General features: G+C 48.5%; 8 protein-coding genes across 8 annotated transcripts; 5 read left to right on the top strand and 3 right to left on the bottom strand.

Moving 5' to 3' along the window:
• The first annotated feature begins 1,105 nt into the window (after positions 1–1,105).
• POJ06DRAFT_244381 (uncharacterized protein) lies at positions 1,106–1,513 on the top strand. Its single transcript, XM_056186494.1, has one exon. The coding sequence runs from the start codon at positions 1,199–1,201 to the stop codon at positions 1,370–1,372; it is 174 nt and encodes a 57-aa protein (XP_056047838.1). The 5' UTR covers positions 1,106–1,198; the 3' UTR covers positions 1,373–1,513.
• A 374-nt stretch (positions 1,514–1,887) lies between these two features.
• On the top strand, positions 1,888–2,308 carry POJ06DRAFT_272995 (uncharacterized protein; the record flags this gene model as incomplete). Its single annotated transcript, XM_056189579.1, has 2 exons — positions 1,888–1,914; positions 2,021–2,308. 2 exons carry the CDS (start codon positions 1,888–1,890, stop codon positions 2,306–2,308), a joined length of 315 nt encoding a protein of 104 aa, XP_056047837.1.
• Positions 2,309–2,906: 598 nt separating this feature from the next.
• On the bottom strand, positions 2,907–3,571 carry POJ06DRAFT_265215 (uncharacterized protein; the record flags this gene model as incomplete). Its single annotated transcript, XM_056189061.1, has 2 exons — positions 2,907–3,106; positions 3,364–3,571. The coding sequence occupies 2 exons, from the start codon at positions 3,569–3,571 to the stop codon at positions 2,907–2,909; spliced, it is 408 nt and encodes a 135-aa protein (XP_056047836.1).
• An 86-nt stretch (positions 3,572–3,657) lies between these two features.
• POJ06DRAFT_18798 (uncharacterized protein) lies at positions 3,658–4,475 on the bottom strand. Its single transcript, XM_056184782.1, has 2 exons — positions 3,861–4,475; positions 3,658–3,750 (listed from the first exon to the last, which is right to left on the bottom strand). The coding sequence occupies exons 1-2, from the start codon at positions 4,295–4,297 to the stop codon at positions 3,744–3,746; spliced, it is 444 nt and encodes a 147-aa protein (XP_056047835.1). The 5' UTR covers positions 4,298–4,475; the 3' UTR covers positions 3,658–3,743.
• Positions 4,476–4,654: 179 nt separating this feature from the next.
• POJ06DRAFT_235334 (uncharacterized protein) lies at positions 4,655–5,297 on the bottom strand (the record flags this gene model as incomplete). Its single annotated transcript, XM_056185826.1, has 2 exons — positions 4,655–5,062; positions 5,121–5,297. The coding sequence occupies 2 exons, from the start codon at positions 5,295–5,297 to the stop codon at positions 4,655–4,657; spliced, it is 585 nt and encodes a 194-aa protein (XP_056047834.1).
• A 390-nt stretch (positions 5,298–5,687) lies between these two features.
• Positions 5,688–6,912, top strand: POJ06DRAFT_18803 (uncharacterized protein). The gene has a single exon (XM_056184783.1). It carries the CDS (start codon positions 5,836–5,838, stop codon positions 6,493–6,495), a length of 660 nt encoding a protein of 219 aa, XP_056047833.1. The 5' UTR covers positions 5,688–5,835; the 3' UTR covers positions 6,496–6,912.
• A 3,716-nt stretch (positions 6,913–10,628) lies between these two features.
• Positions 10,629–13,606, top strand: POJ06DRAFT_18727 (uncharacterized protein). Its single transcript, XM_056184780.1, has 3 exons — positions 10,629–10,880; positions 10,944–11,262; positions 11,314–13,606. Exons 2-3 carry the CDS (start codon positions 11,083–11,085, stop codon positions 13,516–13,518), a joined length of 2,385 nt encoding a protein of 794 aa, XP_056047832.1. The 5' UTR covers positions 10,629–10,880; positions 10,944–11,082; the 3' UTR covers positions 13,519–13,606.
• Positions 13,607–14,343: 737 nt separating this feature from the next.
• On the top strand, positions 14,344–17,140 carry POJ06DRAFT_285341 (uncharacterized protein; the record flags this gene model as incomplete). The annotated part of the gene is made up of 5 exons (XM_056190195.1): positions 14,344–14,934; positions 14,983–16,203; positions 16,256–16,480; positions 16,531–16,704; positions 16,772–17,140. 5 exons carry the CDS (start codon positions 14,344–14,346, stop codon positions 16,898–16,900), a joined length of 2,340 nt encoding a protein of 779 aa, XP_056047831.1. The 3' UTR covers positions 16,901–17,140.
• Between the last annotated feature and the right edge of the window lie 36 nt (positions 17,141–17,176).

The following is a 17,176-nucleotide window of genomic DNA, read 5'->3' as shown; positions in this document are numbered from 1 at the left end:
AATAACAGAAAGTAGCTTAGTCTACGGTCACCGCAGGGTTAGCGATTATTTGATCACTAAATCAAGGTTTTATATACACTAGTCAAGAAGTAAAAGAGGAAGGATGCTCAGGGTTGAGATCGATGTATGCGCTGTTGAGTTATTCCTAGAGAGTGATTCCAGCAGTACAGCTATTTTTGTTACTGAGCCTGTCCAAGCCCTTCCCCTGCAAATATCTACGTAGTGTGCCGCAATGGACGCTAAGTACAATGAATATGGAGTTTTTTCACAGCGCCTCAACGATTTGTCCTCCATCCCAGCGATCATCAAACAACAATTCTTCATGCCTTGAAGTCAGGCAATACTGAAGAAGGACCAACCATCTTTTGCGATTTCCAACAACCCCTCCTTTGTCCATCTAGCTGCACATTTTCTCAGTTTGTGTGGCGTGTGACAGGTTGGGCAATAGCGAACCTTGACATTTTGCAACTCAAGGAGCATTAGCAAGACTTCGGATCCTTGCTCTATGGATTGATCGAAGTCTGCAACGAAGGAAGAAGCCTGCAAATTCCTCGATCTCCCAGATGGTTTATCGAATATGATGTCGATACTCGATGGAATTCAACGTTCCGAATGCTTAATGGTGGCCTACGCGCGCAATCTCAGTTCAACAACAGTTCCTGGAACTCTACGGCCACCTTCCCTTACCTTCATTTACTGATAATGACTGGGCTCGGCTTACACAGATCCGCGATATCCTCTCGAAGTTCAATGAGCTTACCTTATTTATCTCAAATAGGAAGCCTCAGATCAGTCTTACAGTTCCGATATACTACGAGCTCCATGACTTACTTGACGCTGCCTCAGAGTGGAGATGTTTCTCTAAGGTAGATAAGATATTGCCATTGCAGTCAAAGATGGAGTGAGGAAGTACAAAAAGTACTAGACCTTCATGGATGAATCGGACACTTATTATATTGCCCTCATCTTGGATCCACGAGTTAAAGGTGATCGGATATGATGGAACAATAGTTTTTCTTACTTTTGTCTTGTGTTTTGTGTGTTTGTGTTTGTCTTACATGTGATGGAACAATAGCTTATGTTACGTTTGTCTTGTCTTTGTGTGTTTACGTTTGTCTTACATTGTAACAATTGTTCTTGCTTGCCTTGTTTGTTCCCACTGGTCTGGCGGAATATACTAAAGGTGTCAGGAACGCCAATGAGCGGCTCGTGCGGCTGGGGCTGCGCGGAGGATCGGCAATACGTTGGTGTTGGGGTTTTCGTTTGTTGGCTGTGGGCCTTCGTTGTGTTGCGTGTTCTTTTGTTGGTCGTTTGCTTGTTGGTTTGTTGTCTTGGTTTGTTGCGTGTTCTTTGCGTGTACATAATCCAGTAGACGCCTGACAGAATATAAATGGAGGGGTTTGTCCTCGCTGTCAGGTCAAGCAAGAAGTCTTGTATTGTAAGGAATACATTCTTGTCTACGATCTTGTCCAGTCCAGTCCCGTCTAGTCTCGTCTTGTCTTAGTCCAGTCCCGCCTAGTCCCGCGCCGTTACAAAAGGAGGGGTTTGTCCTCGCCGTCAGACCAAGGGAAAAGATCTTGTCTTCCAGTACATAATCTTGCCCAGTTCTTTGACCATAAGAGTTGTCCAGCCCTGCCTAGTCCAGCCCTGTGACATCTGATTCGGGAAGACATGTGTTGAAATAACAAGTATATCTTAGGACATAGATAGCTGTAATAAATGTGTAATAAAGTTCATAAGGCATACGAACAGTCTGCAGAATAACACTAGCGGAATTGTTTCAAGAAGATAATGGCGTGAGTAAATAAGTATACAGAAAACACAATTACACAATAGGGACGTTATATTTGCGGCAGCTCAATTCGCATCCTATAAAGTCACTGCGGCATGACGGGCTCCCGATTGTCTTCAATGGTAAGGCGCGCATCTAGACTGGTTCACTTATAGCCAACAATATAGAGTTCTTATACTTAGATATTCCCGGATTATAGTTCATAGACTTGATTGACATTATGAATAGTCAAGCAAATATTGGGCGGACAGCTACTTCCCAGGCAATCGTCTGGGACATCGCACGTCGAATGTGGCAGAGAGCTTCAACAGCTACATCTTGGAGGCTCGTTCATTGCCAGTTCACGCTATGATGGAACGCATTCGCTTGCAGTTGATGCTGTTGCGGACTGAACGCTTGAAAGATAAACTGCGCAAGGATGGCAAGCGGATCACCGAAACCGCCGCCAAAGTACTTGCAAAGTCAGTCACTCTTGCGAGAGAGTATATTGTGATCCCAGCGAACAGAGACGAGTAAGAAGTCAGAACTCAAGGAGGAGAGCGGACATCCTGCGAATATTCGGAGCAGCCCTACTTGATCCCTCACATCCACTTCTACTGAATCAATTCTTCGCCGTCAAATCAGACCCAACTCTGGTCCGGTTGAAGTGTATATGCCGATAGTGGAAGACATAGCTGGCATTGGTACGGATATAAACGACTGCAGATGTAACGTTCCGGCTCCACTATGTCGAAGTCCAGAGGATGTCTATCAAAATCATCACTCCTAGCGGGCACAAAATGGGTTCGATTTCTTATAACTGTTCGCTCATCCACTTCTTGATAGAAGGGCAACATGGAGGTTAGGAGGGATATGCATTATTAGCTCGAATCTATTCAATCTCGACGCAAGAGAGATCTCAGAAGAAAATCTTCGAGTTCTTGATAGAGCCGTCGCAGAGTTTGTTGAGTTCTATGAGTATATCTACTGTGATCCGACAGTTTACACGTCAAACCTCCATGGAATTTTACACCTGCCCGAATGCATCAAGAACTGCGGCCCAGCTTGGGGCTATTGGCAATTTACCATGGAGAAGACGTGTGGAAATGTGGTGAGCTTATTAGAGGGTAAAAAACTAAAGGATGAAAACCTTGCTAATGCTATCCTGCTCCATGAGCAGATTAATTTGGTCGCTGGAAAAATCTAGCTGCATTGTACTGAGACCAGGTTCAAGTAAGACTATATCTGTAGCAGACTGTGCCGCTTCTGAAGCACCCTCCACAGCAATCACACAGTCGGCCTTCTTGAGAGAAGGTGCATCATTGATACCATCACCTGTTATCGCGCTGTGAGATGGCCCCGTTGCTCAAGTGTTTCCACCACTTGATACTTATATTCCCGGCGATACTAGGACCGTGGTTTGGCGGTCGAATTCACAGATCGCTTCGTGATGGAAAATGCTTATAAGACAAGAGAGATGAAAGAACTGGGGAATTTGTTTTCAAATGTATACTTTTTTCCAAAATTCAACTGAACTTCAAGGAATTAAACTCTCAACTTGACCGAAGTTGTGGCCGAGGTGCAGCACAAACTTTCCAAATCACATTGCCTTGGCATGGCGACAGACGCGGGAAGGACTATAGGCGCATCCATCTTTACCATGCGATTCAGCATCTCGCTTCTAGCAACTGTCATGGTGCTGAAGCCGAATGTCTTGCTAGAAGCATATTGCTGTGGAAGGAGAGTAATCTTCGTGATGCAGGCAAGGTATGGTATTCCTGACGATGGCAGCTTATACATATCGCGAACGCCTTCATTGATTCACCATTAATATGCATGCGTATCCCGCAAAATGCTCTTGAAGCTGTTCGAACCTTCATCATTGCCATATAGCCAGATGCACGGTGTCAAAGTCGTACAAATAACCTTTCAGCTCCTACACATTCGCACACCACAAATCAGCCAAAAGCGATCAGTTCCTATTTGCACACCACCGATTAGCCAGAAAATCTCATGCAAATCAAGTATCCCTGAGCCCAACTGTGAGTTCTCTCTTCACCAAACTCTAAAGCAATAGGGGTACACGTACAAAAGGGCCAGCGTTAAATCGCCATGAATCTTCGCCTTCAGCGTAACCTCCACATCGAGATTCAGGTCCAGCCTGAGCCTCAATGTCTCACTCTTTTTGGAGTCACCCACACCTTGGTTCTGCAATGCGCCATTTGTAACACCTCCTAGCGTGTTCGTTGCTGTGTTTGTGAGGCCCTTGGCTGTGTCGCCCACTTGGTTCATGGGCACCAGATCACTGGTGGCATTTTGGACCAAGTCTGTTGCGCCGTTGACTGCTTGTTGGGCTTGTTGTGTTGGTCCTCCGCCGCCTTGTCGTCGTCGTTGCTGCTGCTGTCGCTGGGGCTGGAACTGTTGCTCTTCGGAGTCGGACATATCGGAGTAGTCGTCGGATGGTGGTGGAGGAGGCTGCTTCTTCATGTTCTTCTTCGCTAGTCGGAGTTGTGGTGTGGTTGACATTATGATATGTTATGTTTGCAAGTGCGAAGTATTAATGTTTTTGTCGCAGATGTCGTGGCTGGTGTTTCTCCTTTATTGTAGTGGCTTGGTACAGAAGAGGAGGAGTGATGCACAAGGGCCTGGAATCTCGATCGAGGATAATTGTGCGGCGGGCACGAGACGTCATCTCTACGTATCGCGCGGCAAGGGTCCACTAAAGTGGGCATGCTCCATGTTCCTGTTTCGGGAAACTCACATGTGGCTGTACTTCTGGGCTTAGTTCTTGTCTTGGCGATCTGCAGATCGTTCTTGTTTCTGGCACCAGTTGACGACGCCCTTCACTGTCTCAGTTCATACGCTATTTTCATAGGATTCAGTTCAGTCCCTGATGTACTTGCTTTCCACACCCAGTGCTATCTTCCTCGTCAAACTGACCCCCACCGTCGTCCTGCCGCTTGGCAGTCCACTCCCATCGCCGTTCACATCAAAATATACTCCCCACCTCCCGTCCTCCTCCTCCACCACAACAAATCCTTCATCATCCCGCAAGGTAACATCCTCCTCATCCTCCGTCCAGTCCCAATGCCCTATGATATGTCCCATGCTATCACTCTTGCTCCCATAGCGTAAACATAACCCGTCCTTATCAACATAGATCCAGTTTAGCATCGGTGGATCATCCTGAATGCTTGATACCAGGCCATTTGTTCCCGGCTCAGGCGGATACTCAAAGTAGAAACCGTTAAATCTATGACCTTTCACTTCTTTTTCTCGTTCAATCCAACACTGTTCTCGTGAGCTTCAGAACCTTCACCTATGAACACACTCTAGAATGCAAACTTACCCTTCCTTCCTGTAATGTAACAACCCAATCACCCTGTAAATATGATGGCGGGGAGGGGTAGAAGATAGGCGTGAGGTTGAACTTGGCAGCGGCATTCTGCTTCTTCTGCGCAGATGTCGCTTCCGAAATGCCGACGACAGTGGGGATTGCGGCGATTGTCAGAAGGCCGAGGACCATTGTGCGTACTTGGTGCAGGATATGCAGAGAGATGTGGACTAAACAGTTGTCTGCCTGAGAGTTTATTAGAGTGGATTGAAGTGTAGGGAGAGGGTTGAGACGAGGACTAGAATCATGTTTCAAGCATGTCTCAGCTCCATGTAATTGTACACTTTTAGCAACAAACAACAAGTAGACCCTTCGACTCTCTGGCTGCAAGCGTACATGAAGCATATCTGCAGATCCGTTCCAGCATTCCTGCATAGTAAAGCACCTACACCGTTCATCATGCCTAGAAGGCTTCACTACGTCACTCGTATGTCATAGTGCATCCTGCCACCTCGCAAGTTGTTTGCACACGTTCGTCATCTTCATCATGCTTCCAGGTCAGGTATAGGATTTGTTGCCTCTTGCGCAAATAATAAATCAAGATCTTCTGTCTTCATCAAAGGCATTCATTTTTTCCAGCAAATCATCTCTACAATATTGACATACTTACTGTACAACCATCACCGTTATCACTTTCAAGCTAGAATAACCTCACCAATAAACCGCCAATATGTCAGCAGCTCCCGTCGGCCAGAAGAAGACACCCGAGGTGACGCCTCAGATGGAGGTGAAGCAAGAGGAGTCTGAGCACGAGGAAGAGCAATCTGCAGCGGAAGACGCCCCTGAGCAAGAGACCGACGCCAACGATGACGAGGAAGAGCAACCCAACGCTGAGGAAGGATCTGACGCCGAGGAAGCTGGTGAGGAGGAGCAGGAGGAAGAGCAAACCGAGGAAGATGGTGAAGAGGCAGAGGAAGAGGCACCAGAGATGAGCAATGCCGAAGCCTCCGAGCTCGAGCCAGAAGAAGTCGTCACTCCCACCTCTCAGCGCGCACCATCCGAAGCAAAGGAAGACATCCCGCGCTCAGAGCAAAAGCCACCTCGCCGCCGTCGCCGCAAGCAACAGCAGCAAAACCACTACGGGTCCAACGCGGGGGCACAGCAGAATGAGCAAGAGCTACAGCGCGTGAACCAGATGACGAACCAGCAGGTGCAGGAAATGCAGCAGCAGGATCAGCTACAGCAGCAACAATGGCAGATGGCGGGGCATGGCGCTGATGAGAAGGAGGATGGCAAGCAGCCGCTACGGTTGAGGCTGGATTTGAATCTGGATGTGGAGATTGATTTGAAGGCGCGTATACACGGCGACCTTACTCTCGCGTTACTGTAAGTTCCCCTTCTTTCTGTTCTCCGGGCTATGAAGATGGCCAACGTGGCGGCTCGCACGGGAGCTGAATTGTTTTCTAGGTCATAAGCAAGCAGGTTCGGCGCTTCTCTCGCAGAGAAGGTTAGAAGTTCGTGTTATCAACTTTTAGAATAATTCGCTTGGACATCGAGCACTGGGCGGTGTGGCTGTTGGATTGAATCGTGATTGTATTATTAGCCGTGTATAGCATAGTATATACTGGCAAGGGAACGAAAGAGGATAATAGAAGAGCTGCTATGTTTTGATTTGCCGGGGGTGATGTGTGTGATAAGATGTGCCGTGAGTGGCTTGCAAACAAGGCTAGGGATTTTTCGAGATTCGTTGCAGCGGGCAAATGCTGCGCGGTAGCGGGTTTCAAAGTCGCTCTAATGCTAACATCTCGTTGAAAAGTTGGAAAATGGAGTCGTGATCTGCGAATTATCAGGGCTGTAGGCGGATAGGTGGATAGGCGGATTTGGCGGATAGGATATCCGCCGCGGATACGTATCCGCCATACTTTCGATTGGCGGATACAGATGGCGGATAGAAATCTGCCAACCCTCAGAGAGGCGGATATCCGATCCGCCATTTTGGCGGATATGGCGGATATGGCGGATAATCCGTATATTCTTAATTAAATTGAAAAAAAGGTCAAAATCGAGCAGGGTTAGGGTCACAGTTAGCCCTAACCCTCAACTTGCATAGTTCGACTAGTCCGACAAGAAGTTATTCTAGCACTTGTCGTACCGGCTCACATGTAGCGGGGATCACCGACCATATAAGTTGCGTCCGCTACAGCGAGTCCATTTAGAAAATTCAAATATCATGTTAGAGAACTTTGCGAAATTTTTGAGGAAATTAGATATATAATAACTATTAATGAATTTTGCAAATTTTTAAAGGCGGATGGCGGATGGCGGATTTGGCGGATCCGTATCCGCCATGCTGTCGAAAAGCGGATAAAAAGGCGGATACATATCCGCCAATTTCAAAAAGGCGGATGGCGGATGCGGATATGGGAAAATTTGGCGGATATCCGCATCCGCCACAGCCCTGCGAATTATGCATTTTCCGCCTGTCATCGTGAGCAGCAAGAAGGGAAAGTAACCATGGTTGTATCGGAGAAAATCTGCTGGGTCAGAGGAGCGAAGCAATGACAAATCTTGGATGGAGCCGAGTTCCGAGCTAGGATGTAGACCCACTTAAACGTATGGATGGGCATGAATAAACGGATAACGGATATATCCACGGATATTATTCGTGCATATGGATACGGATAGATAATGTATGTGAATACGAATACAAAAGAGCGTACATATTAGTCATATCCATGAATATATCCATATCCGTGAATATTCACGGATACGACTAAGAAATAATACCGGGAGAGCTTAAGTCAAATTTTCAATTGAGCTGTGGGGAACTGGAGATCCATTAAGCTGTGAGTTTGTAGAGTGTTATTTTATACGAGTTCTTCGCCGTACTAAGGAGACTAAGTCGTCGCCGTCACCTAGTTTATGAATGCAATAGATTCCATTTCTCATTCTTGTGATACTTAAAAGCGCCCTTCTAGAGCAAAACGTTGTAATTACCATGCCATGGATACAGATACTGATAGAGAAGGGGCCTACCAAAGTACTGCAATTTCTGACGATACTTTATCACATAATGACTCTGCGTCGCAAGTCTTACAGCAGATAACGGGAGTCATCTTTCTCATTCGCATCAATCGTTTAACGAATATGCAATGCTCTACCAGGCATTGAATTTCCTCTCAAATGAGCAAGCACAGTAAAGCACCGCCTTGTTCAATATTCAAAGTAATCGGGAGCCTCTCAAGGAGGAGTTAGATACAGCATGCATCATAATTGGCTTATAGCTTGATGTATGGGCCAGCAACAATCATCTCTTACCTTGGTATCTTCGACCATTAGCGGACACCTGAATGCGTCTACAAAACGTGTCCTCGAAATTAAAGGGCTTGGGGTTCATAGTGGAGAGAACATGCGATGGTTGTATCTCACCTATTGAGAAGCTTCATCTCGGTCAAAATTTCTTACAATCACCGGGCATGATGCCTCTAATAACGAAGTTTTCATCTCCGAGCTGTATACAACACTTCAGATTCAATTTAATAGTGTAAATCCTCTAGGCAATGAGATTCTTGTTATGCTATTTTAAGGACTTTCAAACTGTATTAGATGCATATCGTCGACTTGATCGTCGGTGATATTCTCACTGCACTCAAATCAGGAAATAACCAGAGCTCAAGTCGGGCACGCAATGATTGTCTCCTTCAGCTAAAGCTACGCATAGTCGTCCTTTGGACATATCGTAGCCCTCAACCCTAATCGATGGAAAAGGATATGCAAATTGGAGGAACTTCCAGAGAAGATAATCCAGTATGATGTCAGCACACGGTTTGGAATTCAACATAGATGTTGAAAGAGAGTCTCGAGTCCTATAACAGGTCGCGGCGCTTTATATAAGTTGAAGCAATATGTCTACCACTTTTATTTAAAACTGGAATCAACTTCGTCAAATACGAAAAGTGTTATGCTTTTGTTAACGAGGTCAACATTGGCCAATTACGAGACTTCTTACGCAGCCATTATCCGCCGGACAGTGAGCCGTTATCGCCGTTGCTTGTACCTTCTCAACAGGCAAAAGTCTTTCTTCGACAGAATTGCGGCCTTTGCAAAAGCTACAGGCACAGTCAGAGCATGTGTCGGATGTCGAATGGTATTTTGATGACCTATCATTCGCCTCGCAACTAATATGTTAATGAGAACCGGCTATTTGAGTCGCGGAACGCACATAAACGTGAGTATCCACAAACTTCCGGTATCAGAGGTTGCTTGCGAGCGGCTATTCAGTAGTGGGAGGATTTGCTGGGACGACGCAGGCATAGATTGAATGGAGAAACTGTGAGGCTTTTGACGTTGTTAAAGTGTCCATATGATTTGGAGATTAGGCTGATTTCAGTAAAGTGTTCAATATATATTCCTTCACCATCGCAGTGCTTTAATTCCGTTGTAGTGTTTGAATCTAATTAATTAATCGATCACTGCGTCTGGCTCGTGACCGAGTGGATTGAGCCAATCTATGTTTTCGGAGTTTTCGTTGAGTGAATTGAGCTGATTCGAACGGGTAGATCAAGCCTTACTACTGAATGCTGTACCTACTCATTGAATAATAGGATCAAAGAGACTTCAGAGCCTAATTGAGTGGTTAATATACTCAATATATTCAGTGGATCTGATCTTTAGACGATCGACAGCCTCAAAACAAATTGGATTGAGCAGCTCGTCTAAATCTCGTGATTGATGATTTGTCCATGAATACGGAAAGGGCTAATTTATCTGGATATAGATACGGTTACGGATACAGATACAGATGATCATCTGGTCACGTATAGGATTATCAGTAAGGGAAATTAAGGGAGGATAATATTCATGCCGATCCCTAATTTAACCTTGTTTTGATGTCTCGACTTGCATGTACCAACTTCAAAATGGACTCGGGATTGTATCACTTCGAGTCGGAGAGTAGGAAAATCACTCGGCTTCAGGAGGAAATCCCTTATTTTGCGGTCCGCAGTACAAAGTCGCACACTCACAACTGTATTTCAACATCCCTCTCCCGTATGGACGCCACAAAACGGGGTATATCCAGCCACAGCCTTACCGTTGTGTGTGTGTGTATACCAAACGAGTCAACTCGATGATCGGCAAATCTTGTTCCGGAGGGTTCCCAGCACTTTGTGCACCAAAACAACCACTGTTAAGTAACTGTTTAGCGGGTACGTTACCATACTTGGGTCTTAGGGTCTTTTACTGCTATTGTATTGGTGGACGATAGCCAGCATTGACCAAGTCTATCGGCACAGCGTTGCATGGAGGCCTACATCATCCTTGATTTCCCTCAGATTTGTTAGGTAAGTGGAGTTTGACGCACTGACCGAGGATCTCAGTGGGCTTTGTTAGTGCTTCAGACCTGAAGCCTCGAACGCAAGTTGAGCAAGTACAGTGGTACTTCTTGGGACTTAGCGAAGTCCGACCCTCACCTGTCGTAACTAGCACGGGAATCACGATTTCAATACATTGACTACTGTTGCTGATCAGAATTCCACACGTTCAAGGTTCTGCAGCTCTACCGATCGTACTGCCACGTACCGATGATATCAGCCCTCCCTCCACACCACCACGAACAGGTTCTTACCATGGACCACGTCGTAGTCCTACATACGGCTATTCTACCCGGCACGGCCACAGCAAGTCGTATGCCCACTCACTGATCAGCATCATCAACCTCGGTGGGTATGTCCAAGTCAAGTTTCAGACCAACCCAGTGCTCACAATATGTCATTCGTATGTTCTTCCCAGCTCTCGACTGCTGTGGCTGGTAATCTCTCCACTGACTACGCGTCATAGCATAGCATGAGAGCTCGAAGAAAGTCCCCCCTTCTCCTCATGACCCTCCTCCAATTCCTCATTTTCATCGAGCCTTACATTACTACTCAACGCCTCGCGCATTCTCGTCTCGTCACACAGAAAGCGTACTCTGGAGAAGATGGCAGATCAGGAGAAGAAGAAGGTTTTCATGGCCAAGGATGCGGGCGATGACGCGAAGGAAAGGGTCTTCAAGAAGAAGAGTGTCAAGGACAAGCCTGAGGATCCGACTGCTGGGCCAGAAAAGATGAAGGCGAAGAGTAAGGAGGTAAAGGAGAAGCCACAGAATGCGGCCCAAGATGTAAGCCCCTTTGCAAACCACCTAGACTCTGCAGTTACTAACAGTTCGCAGGTACAGAAGTCCACACCGAAATCCGCCTCTTCCAAGAAAGCTGCGCCAAACCTTGACACTCTCACGAAATCACCAAAGCCTACAGAAGTAGCGGCAGCACCTGCACCTGTGCAGGAGACCGTGGACAAATCGTCCAAGGAGAAGAAGCTCCACATGAAGGCTTCCAAGCCCGAAGCTGAGGATGTCAAGGCGAAGGGAGAAGACGTTGTCAAGAGCACCCAGCAAAAGGACGATGACGTACAGAACGCTGCGAAGGTGAAGAAGCCGGACGTCAAGGCGCCAAAGCAGGAAAAGCTGACGAATGGTGATATTCCTCACGATAAGGAAGAGGAGAAGCCCGCGCCGAAGCCTAAAAAGTTCCCGAAGAAGGTCGCGAAGGCTGGTGAGGAATCTACCGAGAAGACTTCCGAGAAGGTGGAGCATGTGAAGTTAGCTAATCCAGAGAAGCCAGATGAGCCTTCTACGAATGGGTCTGTACACGATGAGGAGGGGACCGAAGAGTGTGGCGAGGAAGAGGAGGGCGACGACATCGAGCAAACTGAAGGCAGTGAAGGAGAGGACGAGGAGGAGGTAGAAGAGGATGAAGAAGAAGGGCACGAGGACGAGGATCAGGACGTCGAAATTGGTGACAATGACAACGAAGAGGAAGTTGACGCCAAAGAGCAAGACGACGAGAAAGAGGAGGAGGAAGATGAAGAGAATGAAGCCCACGCCCTTCCAGAAGACACCCATATCCTCGAAGATGCACCAGAAATGCCCACCAAGCCACCTGAAGAGGTTCAGAAGATCGCTCCTCAGGCGATTGACGAAGAGCAGCGCAAGCACGGGTCAACTGTCGGTCGACACGAGGCCACTTCCACCACATCCGGTGCAGTATCCGCGCCGAAGAAGCCAAAGAAGTTCCCAGCTGCCGAGCCGAAACCAGCTGATGACGAGGAAAACGAAGAGAATGATGAAGATGAAGATCAGGATTTCGCTATCCCAAAAGAATCCCTCCCAGTAGATACCGATATCATCGAGGACGTACCCGAGATGCCTACCGAGCTGCCAGAGGAAGTGCAGAAAACTTCACCTCACGCAATCGATGAAGCACAGCGCAAGACGGGCACTACTTCTGGCAAGCTTACCTCTACCGCCTCAGACGCAACTTCCGCGGTGAAGAGAGCCAAGAAATTCCCCGCTGCGAAGAAGAAGTCTGCACATGAAGCTTCCAACGAAGAGGAAGGTGGAGAAAATGAGGTTGAGGCATTGCAGCAAGCTGCTTCTGGGGATATGGATGCATCGAAGATCAAGTCTACTGCCGCTGGGGCGACCGACAAGGCAGACGATGTTGCATCGGGAGCTGCTGACAAAGTGAAGGGTTCGGCTAGTGATACTGGGAAGAAAGCACAAGAAACTGCTGGCGGTCTAGAAGAAGCAGCACCCACGGCCAAAAAGTTCCCTTCTGCGAAGAAGCCATCTGCACCTCTCAAGAACGAGGAAGAGGAAGACGGAAATGCCGAGGCTTTGGGGCAAGCGGCACCGGTGGACACAGATGTTCTGCAGAATGCCCCAGACATGCCATCAAGTCTGCCTGAAGATGTCAATAAGAATGCACCCCATGCATTAGGTGCGATACAGCAGAAGAATACCGGTGCACAGAAGACCGCTTCGTCCGTGACTGGCAAAGCAAAGGATACCGCGAAAGATGCTGTTGGCAAGGCTCAAGACACAGCAAAGTATACCGCAAGCAAAGCGCAAAACGCCGCAAAGAGCACCGCCGGCAAGGCACAGCATACCGCAAAAGTAGCCACAGACAGGGCCAGTGGCGCGGCGAGCAAAGCGCCAGATACCGCCAAATCCGGCGCATCTCAAGCACAAAACCTCTCCACCTCCGCAATCGCAGAAGCTCTAGGCGTCTCCGAAGATATGGTTAAGCAATTCCAGGACTTCCAAGCACAGCAGCAATGCAAGGAGCTACCTAACAAACGCGAGCAAGCACTGCCAAAGTGGAATTATCATAAGAGTATCATGAGACCAACTTCTCGCGGTGACGCAGCACAAGGTGAGAAAGTGAAGGAGGAGCAAGAGACAGGGGTGGCTGAGGAGGAGCCAGGAGATTTTGATCCGAGTGATCTGTATCTGGATGTTACGAGCACGAGAGAGGGGATACAGCTTATCGTACGGATTCCGACGGTGTATGGGAGGAAGATGGCACAGTGCTGAGTGAGATATGTACCGTATAAGACAAGGAGTTTGAAGGCTCGAAATTGGTAATCTGAGTAATATGTAGAACAAGTGTATAGTGTTGCTTCTTGTTGCTCTACTTGAAGGTTCCTCTGAGCGAAGTGCCTGCAGGACTGCAGGAAGAGTCACCGCGACGACTGCAGAACATGAGGAAATGCACACTCATGAAAACCACCCGAACTACCGACACTTACATGCTCATTTCCAAAATCGTCCTTCTCGCACGCTTCATTTCCAACCCTCTCTTACCAGCCATATCATGCAGATCCTGCAAATTCCGGTACCACTCTCCATAGGGCTCAAAACGAAGGCCCCTGGTGGCTCGGTTGCTCGGTAGGCAATGGACGGTGCTGGCGAGGTGTGGCTCACAACACCAGCACGGCCAGATCGAGGGTTCAGGCGATGATGTAAGACTGCCCGGTACAGGCCAAGTTCTTCCAACTACAGCGTCTCACCTTCATGCGTGGTAGCTGGGTAGGCTGGATTGACATCAGCAAGGACAGGTTTGACGTCTAGCTTTCACCATCTAGGGCGTAACTTTTGTGCTGGAGAGATGTACCGACTGCAGAGTGACGTAAATGACGATCCTTGAAGTAGCTCGAAAGTTGACAGCTCGACAATTAAGAAATCAAGCCGACATGCGCTGTACAAAAGCCCCGACTTCGTCGTGAAACATACTCAATATCATACTTACCTTGTTCGACTGCTGAACCATTCGCCAATACGCAAGCAACCGACAATATCAATTTTGAAAGGAATTACCAAAACCACATTCTGAACACCAAACCGATCTCACCGCCCACCATGGCCGACACGGCTACCGACCCAGTCCAGCTGGGCACCAAAGCCGCCGAAAATACCACCTCATCCACCAGGAAGAAGGTCCCCACCAAGCAGGCTGCAGCAGCAAAAGACATCGTCGCTGAGAAAGCACCTTCCACCAATGATGCCCAGGAGAAAGTCAAGACCCTCGCAGAAGATGATGATACCCAACGCGACAGTGGTGTTCATATACCCTCCGAGGAGAGAGACGAGGAGGAGGAAGAGCAGTCCAAGGAGGCTAGCCTCGATGTCGGCGATGAAGGTGACGCAGATGTCGAGGAGTCCGTAGCTGATACGGCGGACAACTCGACCGAGAAGGATGTCGAGTCCAATGCTGGCAGTGCCACAGACGATGCGGCTGAAGCCGCCGATGGCGACGACGCTGTAGAGGATGTCGTGCCAGCAGGCAAGGTGATTGAGAGCGGTGAAGTGATCGATGACGAGGGCAATGTACTTGGCAAAGTAAACGGAGACATCAATCCCTCTGAAGTCGCCGGGTCGATCGTCACCGAGGAAGGCGAAGTGCTCGATGACGATGGAAATATCATCGGTACCGCTTCACCCACCGAGGAGGTCGTTAAAGCTCTTGAGGAAGCTGGAGCAGAGGATCTGAAGGAGCAGGCCCCGCTAGGTGATGAGGCAGAGGGTGAGAAGCCGGAGCAGAAGGACTTCAGCCTGGCAGAGAAGAAGGTGGACAAAATGTGCAATATCGTTGACGACAATGGTCGTGTGGTCGGCCATGTCGTTGAGGGCATCCTCAAGCACCTTGCTGGCAAGAAGGTCGACGATGAAGCCCAGATCTGCGGTGGGGCCGACTGCGTCATCAGCAGAGCTGAGCAAGTTTCTGAAGATGAACGTGAAGAGGCAGCTGAGCCTGCACCGTTTGAGGACTTCCCCGACGCGGTTGTCGACAAGTCTGGCAATGTTACTTTCCCAGGACAGGTCGTCGGCAAGCTCATCGAAAGTGATGCGAACCAGCTAGCTGGCAAGAAGGTCGATCTTGACGGAGATGTGATCGACAAGAGCGGTAATGTGCTAGGCAAGGCCGAGCGCTACGATGAGGGTGAGCCTGAGCTCGAGCCTGAGCCAGAAGTTGACGACTCCGTCGTTGCTGGCAGGAAGGTGAACATGGCCGGCAACGTCGCCAACAATAATGGCGAGATTTATGGTCGTGTCATCGAAGGCGATGGCAAGGCGCTCGCCGGCAAGATGTTCGACAAGAACGGTTTAGTCCGCAACGAGAGTGGCGATGTCATCGGCAAGGCCGAGAAGGTGTCGGAGGGTAGCCGCGAAGGCATGAAGGAAGGTCCATACTCGGCCTTCCCTGACTGTAAGGTCACCAAGGAGGAGAAGGTAACCGATACTGCCAGTGGTGAGGTCGTTGGTCGTGTCGTCGAGGGCGATCCCAAGACATTGTATGGCAAGTCTCTCGACGACGATGGAGGCATCACCGACAAAAACGGCAATCTTCTTGGAATGGCCGAGCGCTGGGAAGAGGAGGAGGCAAAGAAGGACGTCAAACCGATGTGTGGCCGCAAGGTCAACATAGAGGGTAACGTTGTGGATGAGAATGGTGATCCCGTCGGCAAACCCACATCTGGCGATCTCAGTGTCTGTGCTGGCAAGAAGGTTGATGATGATGGTGATGTTGTCAAGCAGAAGGGAAACACCATTGACCATGTCTCACTCCTGAACGAGATCAAAGAGCCAGAGCCAGAGCCAGAGGAAGAGAAACAGAAGCGCGAGGAGATGGAGCATGACAAGAAACTTGGCAACCAGATGGCTGCGGCCATTGATCAGTGTCTCGACAAGGTCAACCCGGTGCTGAAGATGTTAGACGAGGTGAGCATGCAATAGTCCAACCTACAAAGATGTATATCGCTGATGTGTTTAGGCCCTCGAGAAAGCAGAGCGCACTCCCAAGGTCAACCTGGACGAAGAAGAACTCGTCAACCAAGTGCGGCCCCTAATCGAAGAAGGCGGCAATATCCTACAGGAAGCCAACGGCGCCATCCGTGGCATGGATCCCGATGGCCGAATCCAGGCTAATGCAAAGGCGAGGGCTGAGACTCGTGAGGCCACGCCCGAGGAGTATCGTCTTGCTGAGAAGTTGAAGGACGTGAGTGTCAACCGTCTTTGTCTACATGGAAACTCGGCTAATACGCGTAGTTGACGGGTAAGGTAACGTATGCCATCGATAAGGCGAAGAAGAGAATCTCAGGCATGCCACACGCAAATAAGGAACTCAATCCTCTGTGGGGCTTGTTGTCGGAGCCATTGTTCCAGATTTTGGCAGCGGTTGGGCTGTTGCTCAGTGGTGTTCTCGGACTCGTTGCGAAATTGGTATGCATCACGTGATATCAATAATATTACGCCCCACCTCGACAACATGTTTACTGACATTCTACAGCTCAGCGGTCTTGGACTCGGCGGTCTCGTCGACAATTTACTGGGAGGCTTGGGCTTGAAGCCGCTCCTGGGCGGTCTGGGTCTGGGAGATGCTGTTGGTGCGCTGACTCGCAAGAAGTCCAAGAAATGAATGACACTGGAAAGTGAGAGTTGTATAATTAGATGGATAGTTTGGGTATGATGGTTTTAGGGGTGCGCACGAATAACGACTTAACATGACCCACACCATTTAGCTGGCACCACGACACCCTCAATTTTCAACACTCCCTCTTTTTCACTGGACAGATGCTGCACATAATAAGTTCCCAGGCTACCAGTATCATTGTGAGAAACTAAACTTAACATATACATTGTCAGATGAGCGATATTGGGAACCAATACATTAGGCGAGAACAACAAAATAATA

Source organism: Lipomyces tetrasporus (genome assembly GCF_029532465.1).
Source record: "Lipomyces tetrasporus strain NRRL Y-64009 chromosome Unknown POJ06scaffold_1, whole genome shotgun sequence".
Lineage (NCBI taxonomy): Eukaryota > Fungi > Ascomycota > Lipomycetes > Lipomycetales > Lipomycetaceae > Lipomyces > Lipomyces tetrasporus.
The sequence above is the reverse complement of the archived record's forward strand: the minus strand, read 5'-3'. Positions and strand labels throughout refer to the sequence as shown.

What these genes read in the sequence shown, in the direction of transcription:
- POJ06DRAFT_18803 (XM_056184783.1), top strand. Translation starts at nt 5,836, where the DNA reads ATGTCAGCAGCTCCCGTCGGCCAGAAGAAGACACCCGAGGTGACGCCT.
- POJ06DRAFT_18727 (XM_056184780.1), top strand. Translation starts at nt 11,083, where the DNA reads ATGGCAGATCAGGAGAAGAAGAAGGTTTTCATGGCCAAGGATGCGGGC. An exon ending in CACAGAATGCGGCCCAAGAT is followed by an intron (nt 11,263 to 11,313) that starts GTAAGCCCCTTT and finishes AACAGTTCGCAG; the next exon opens with GTACAGAAGTCCACACCGAA.
- POJ06DRAFT_244381 (XM_056186494.1), top strand. Translation starts at nt 1,199, where the DNA reads ATGAGCGGCTCGTGCGGCTGGGGCTGCGCGGAGGATCGGCAATACGTT.
- POJ06DRAFT_18798 (XM_056184782.1), bottom strand. Translation starts at nt 4,297, where the DNA reads ATGTCAACCACACCACAACTCCGACTAGCGAAGAAGAACATGAAGAAG.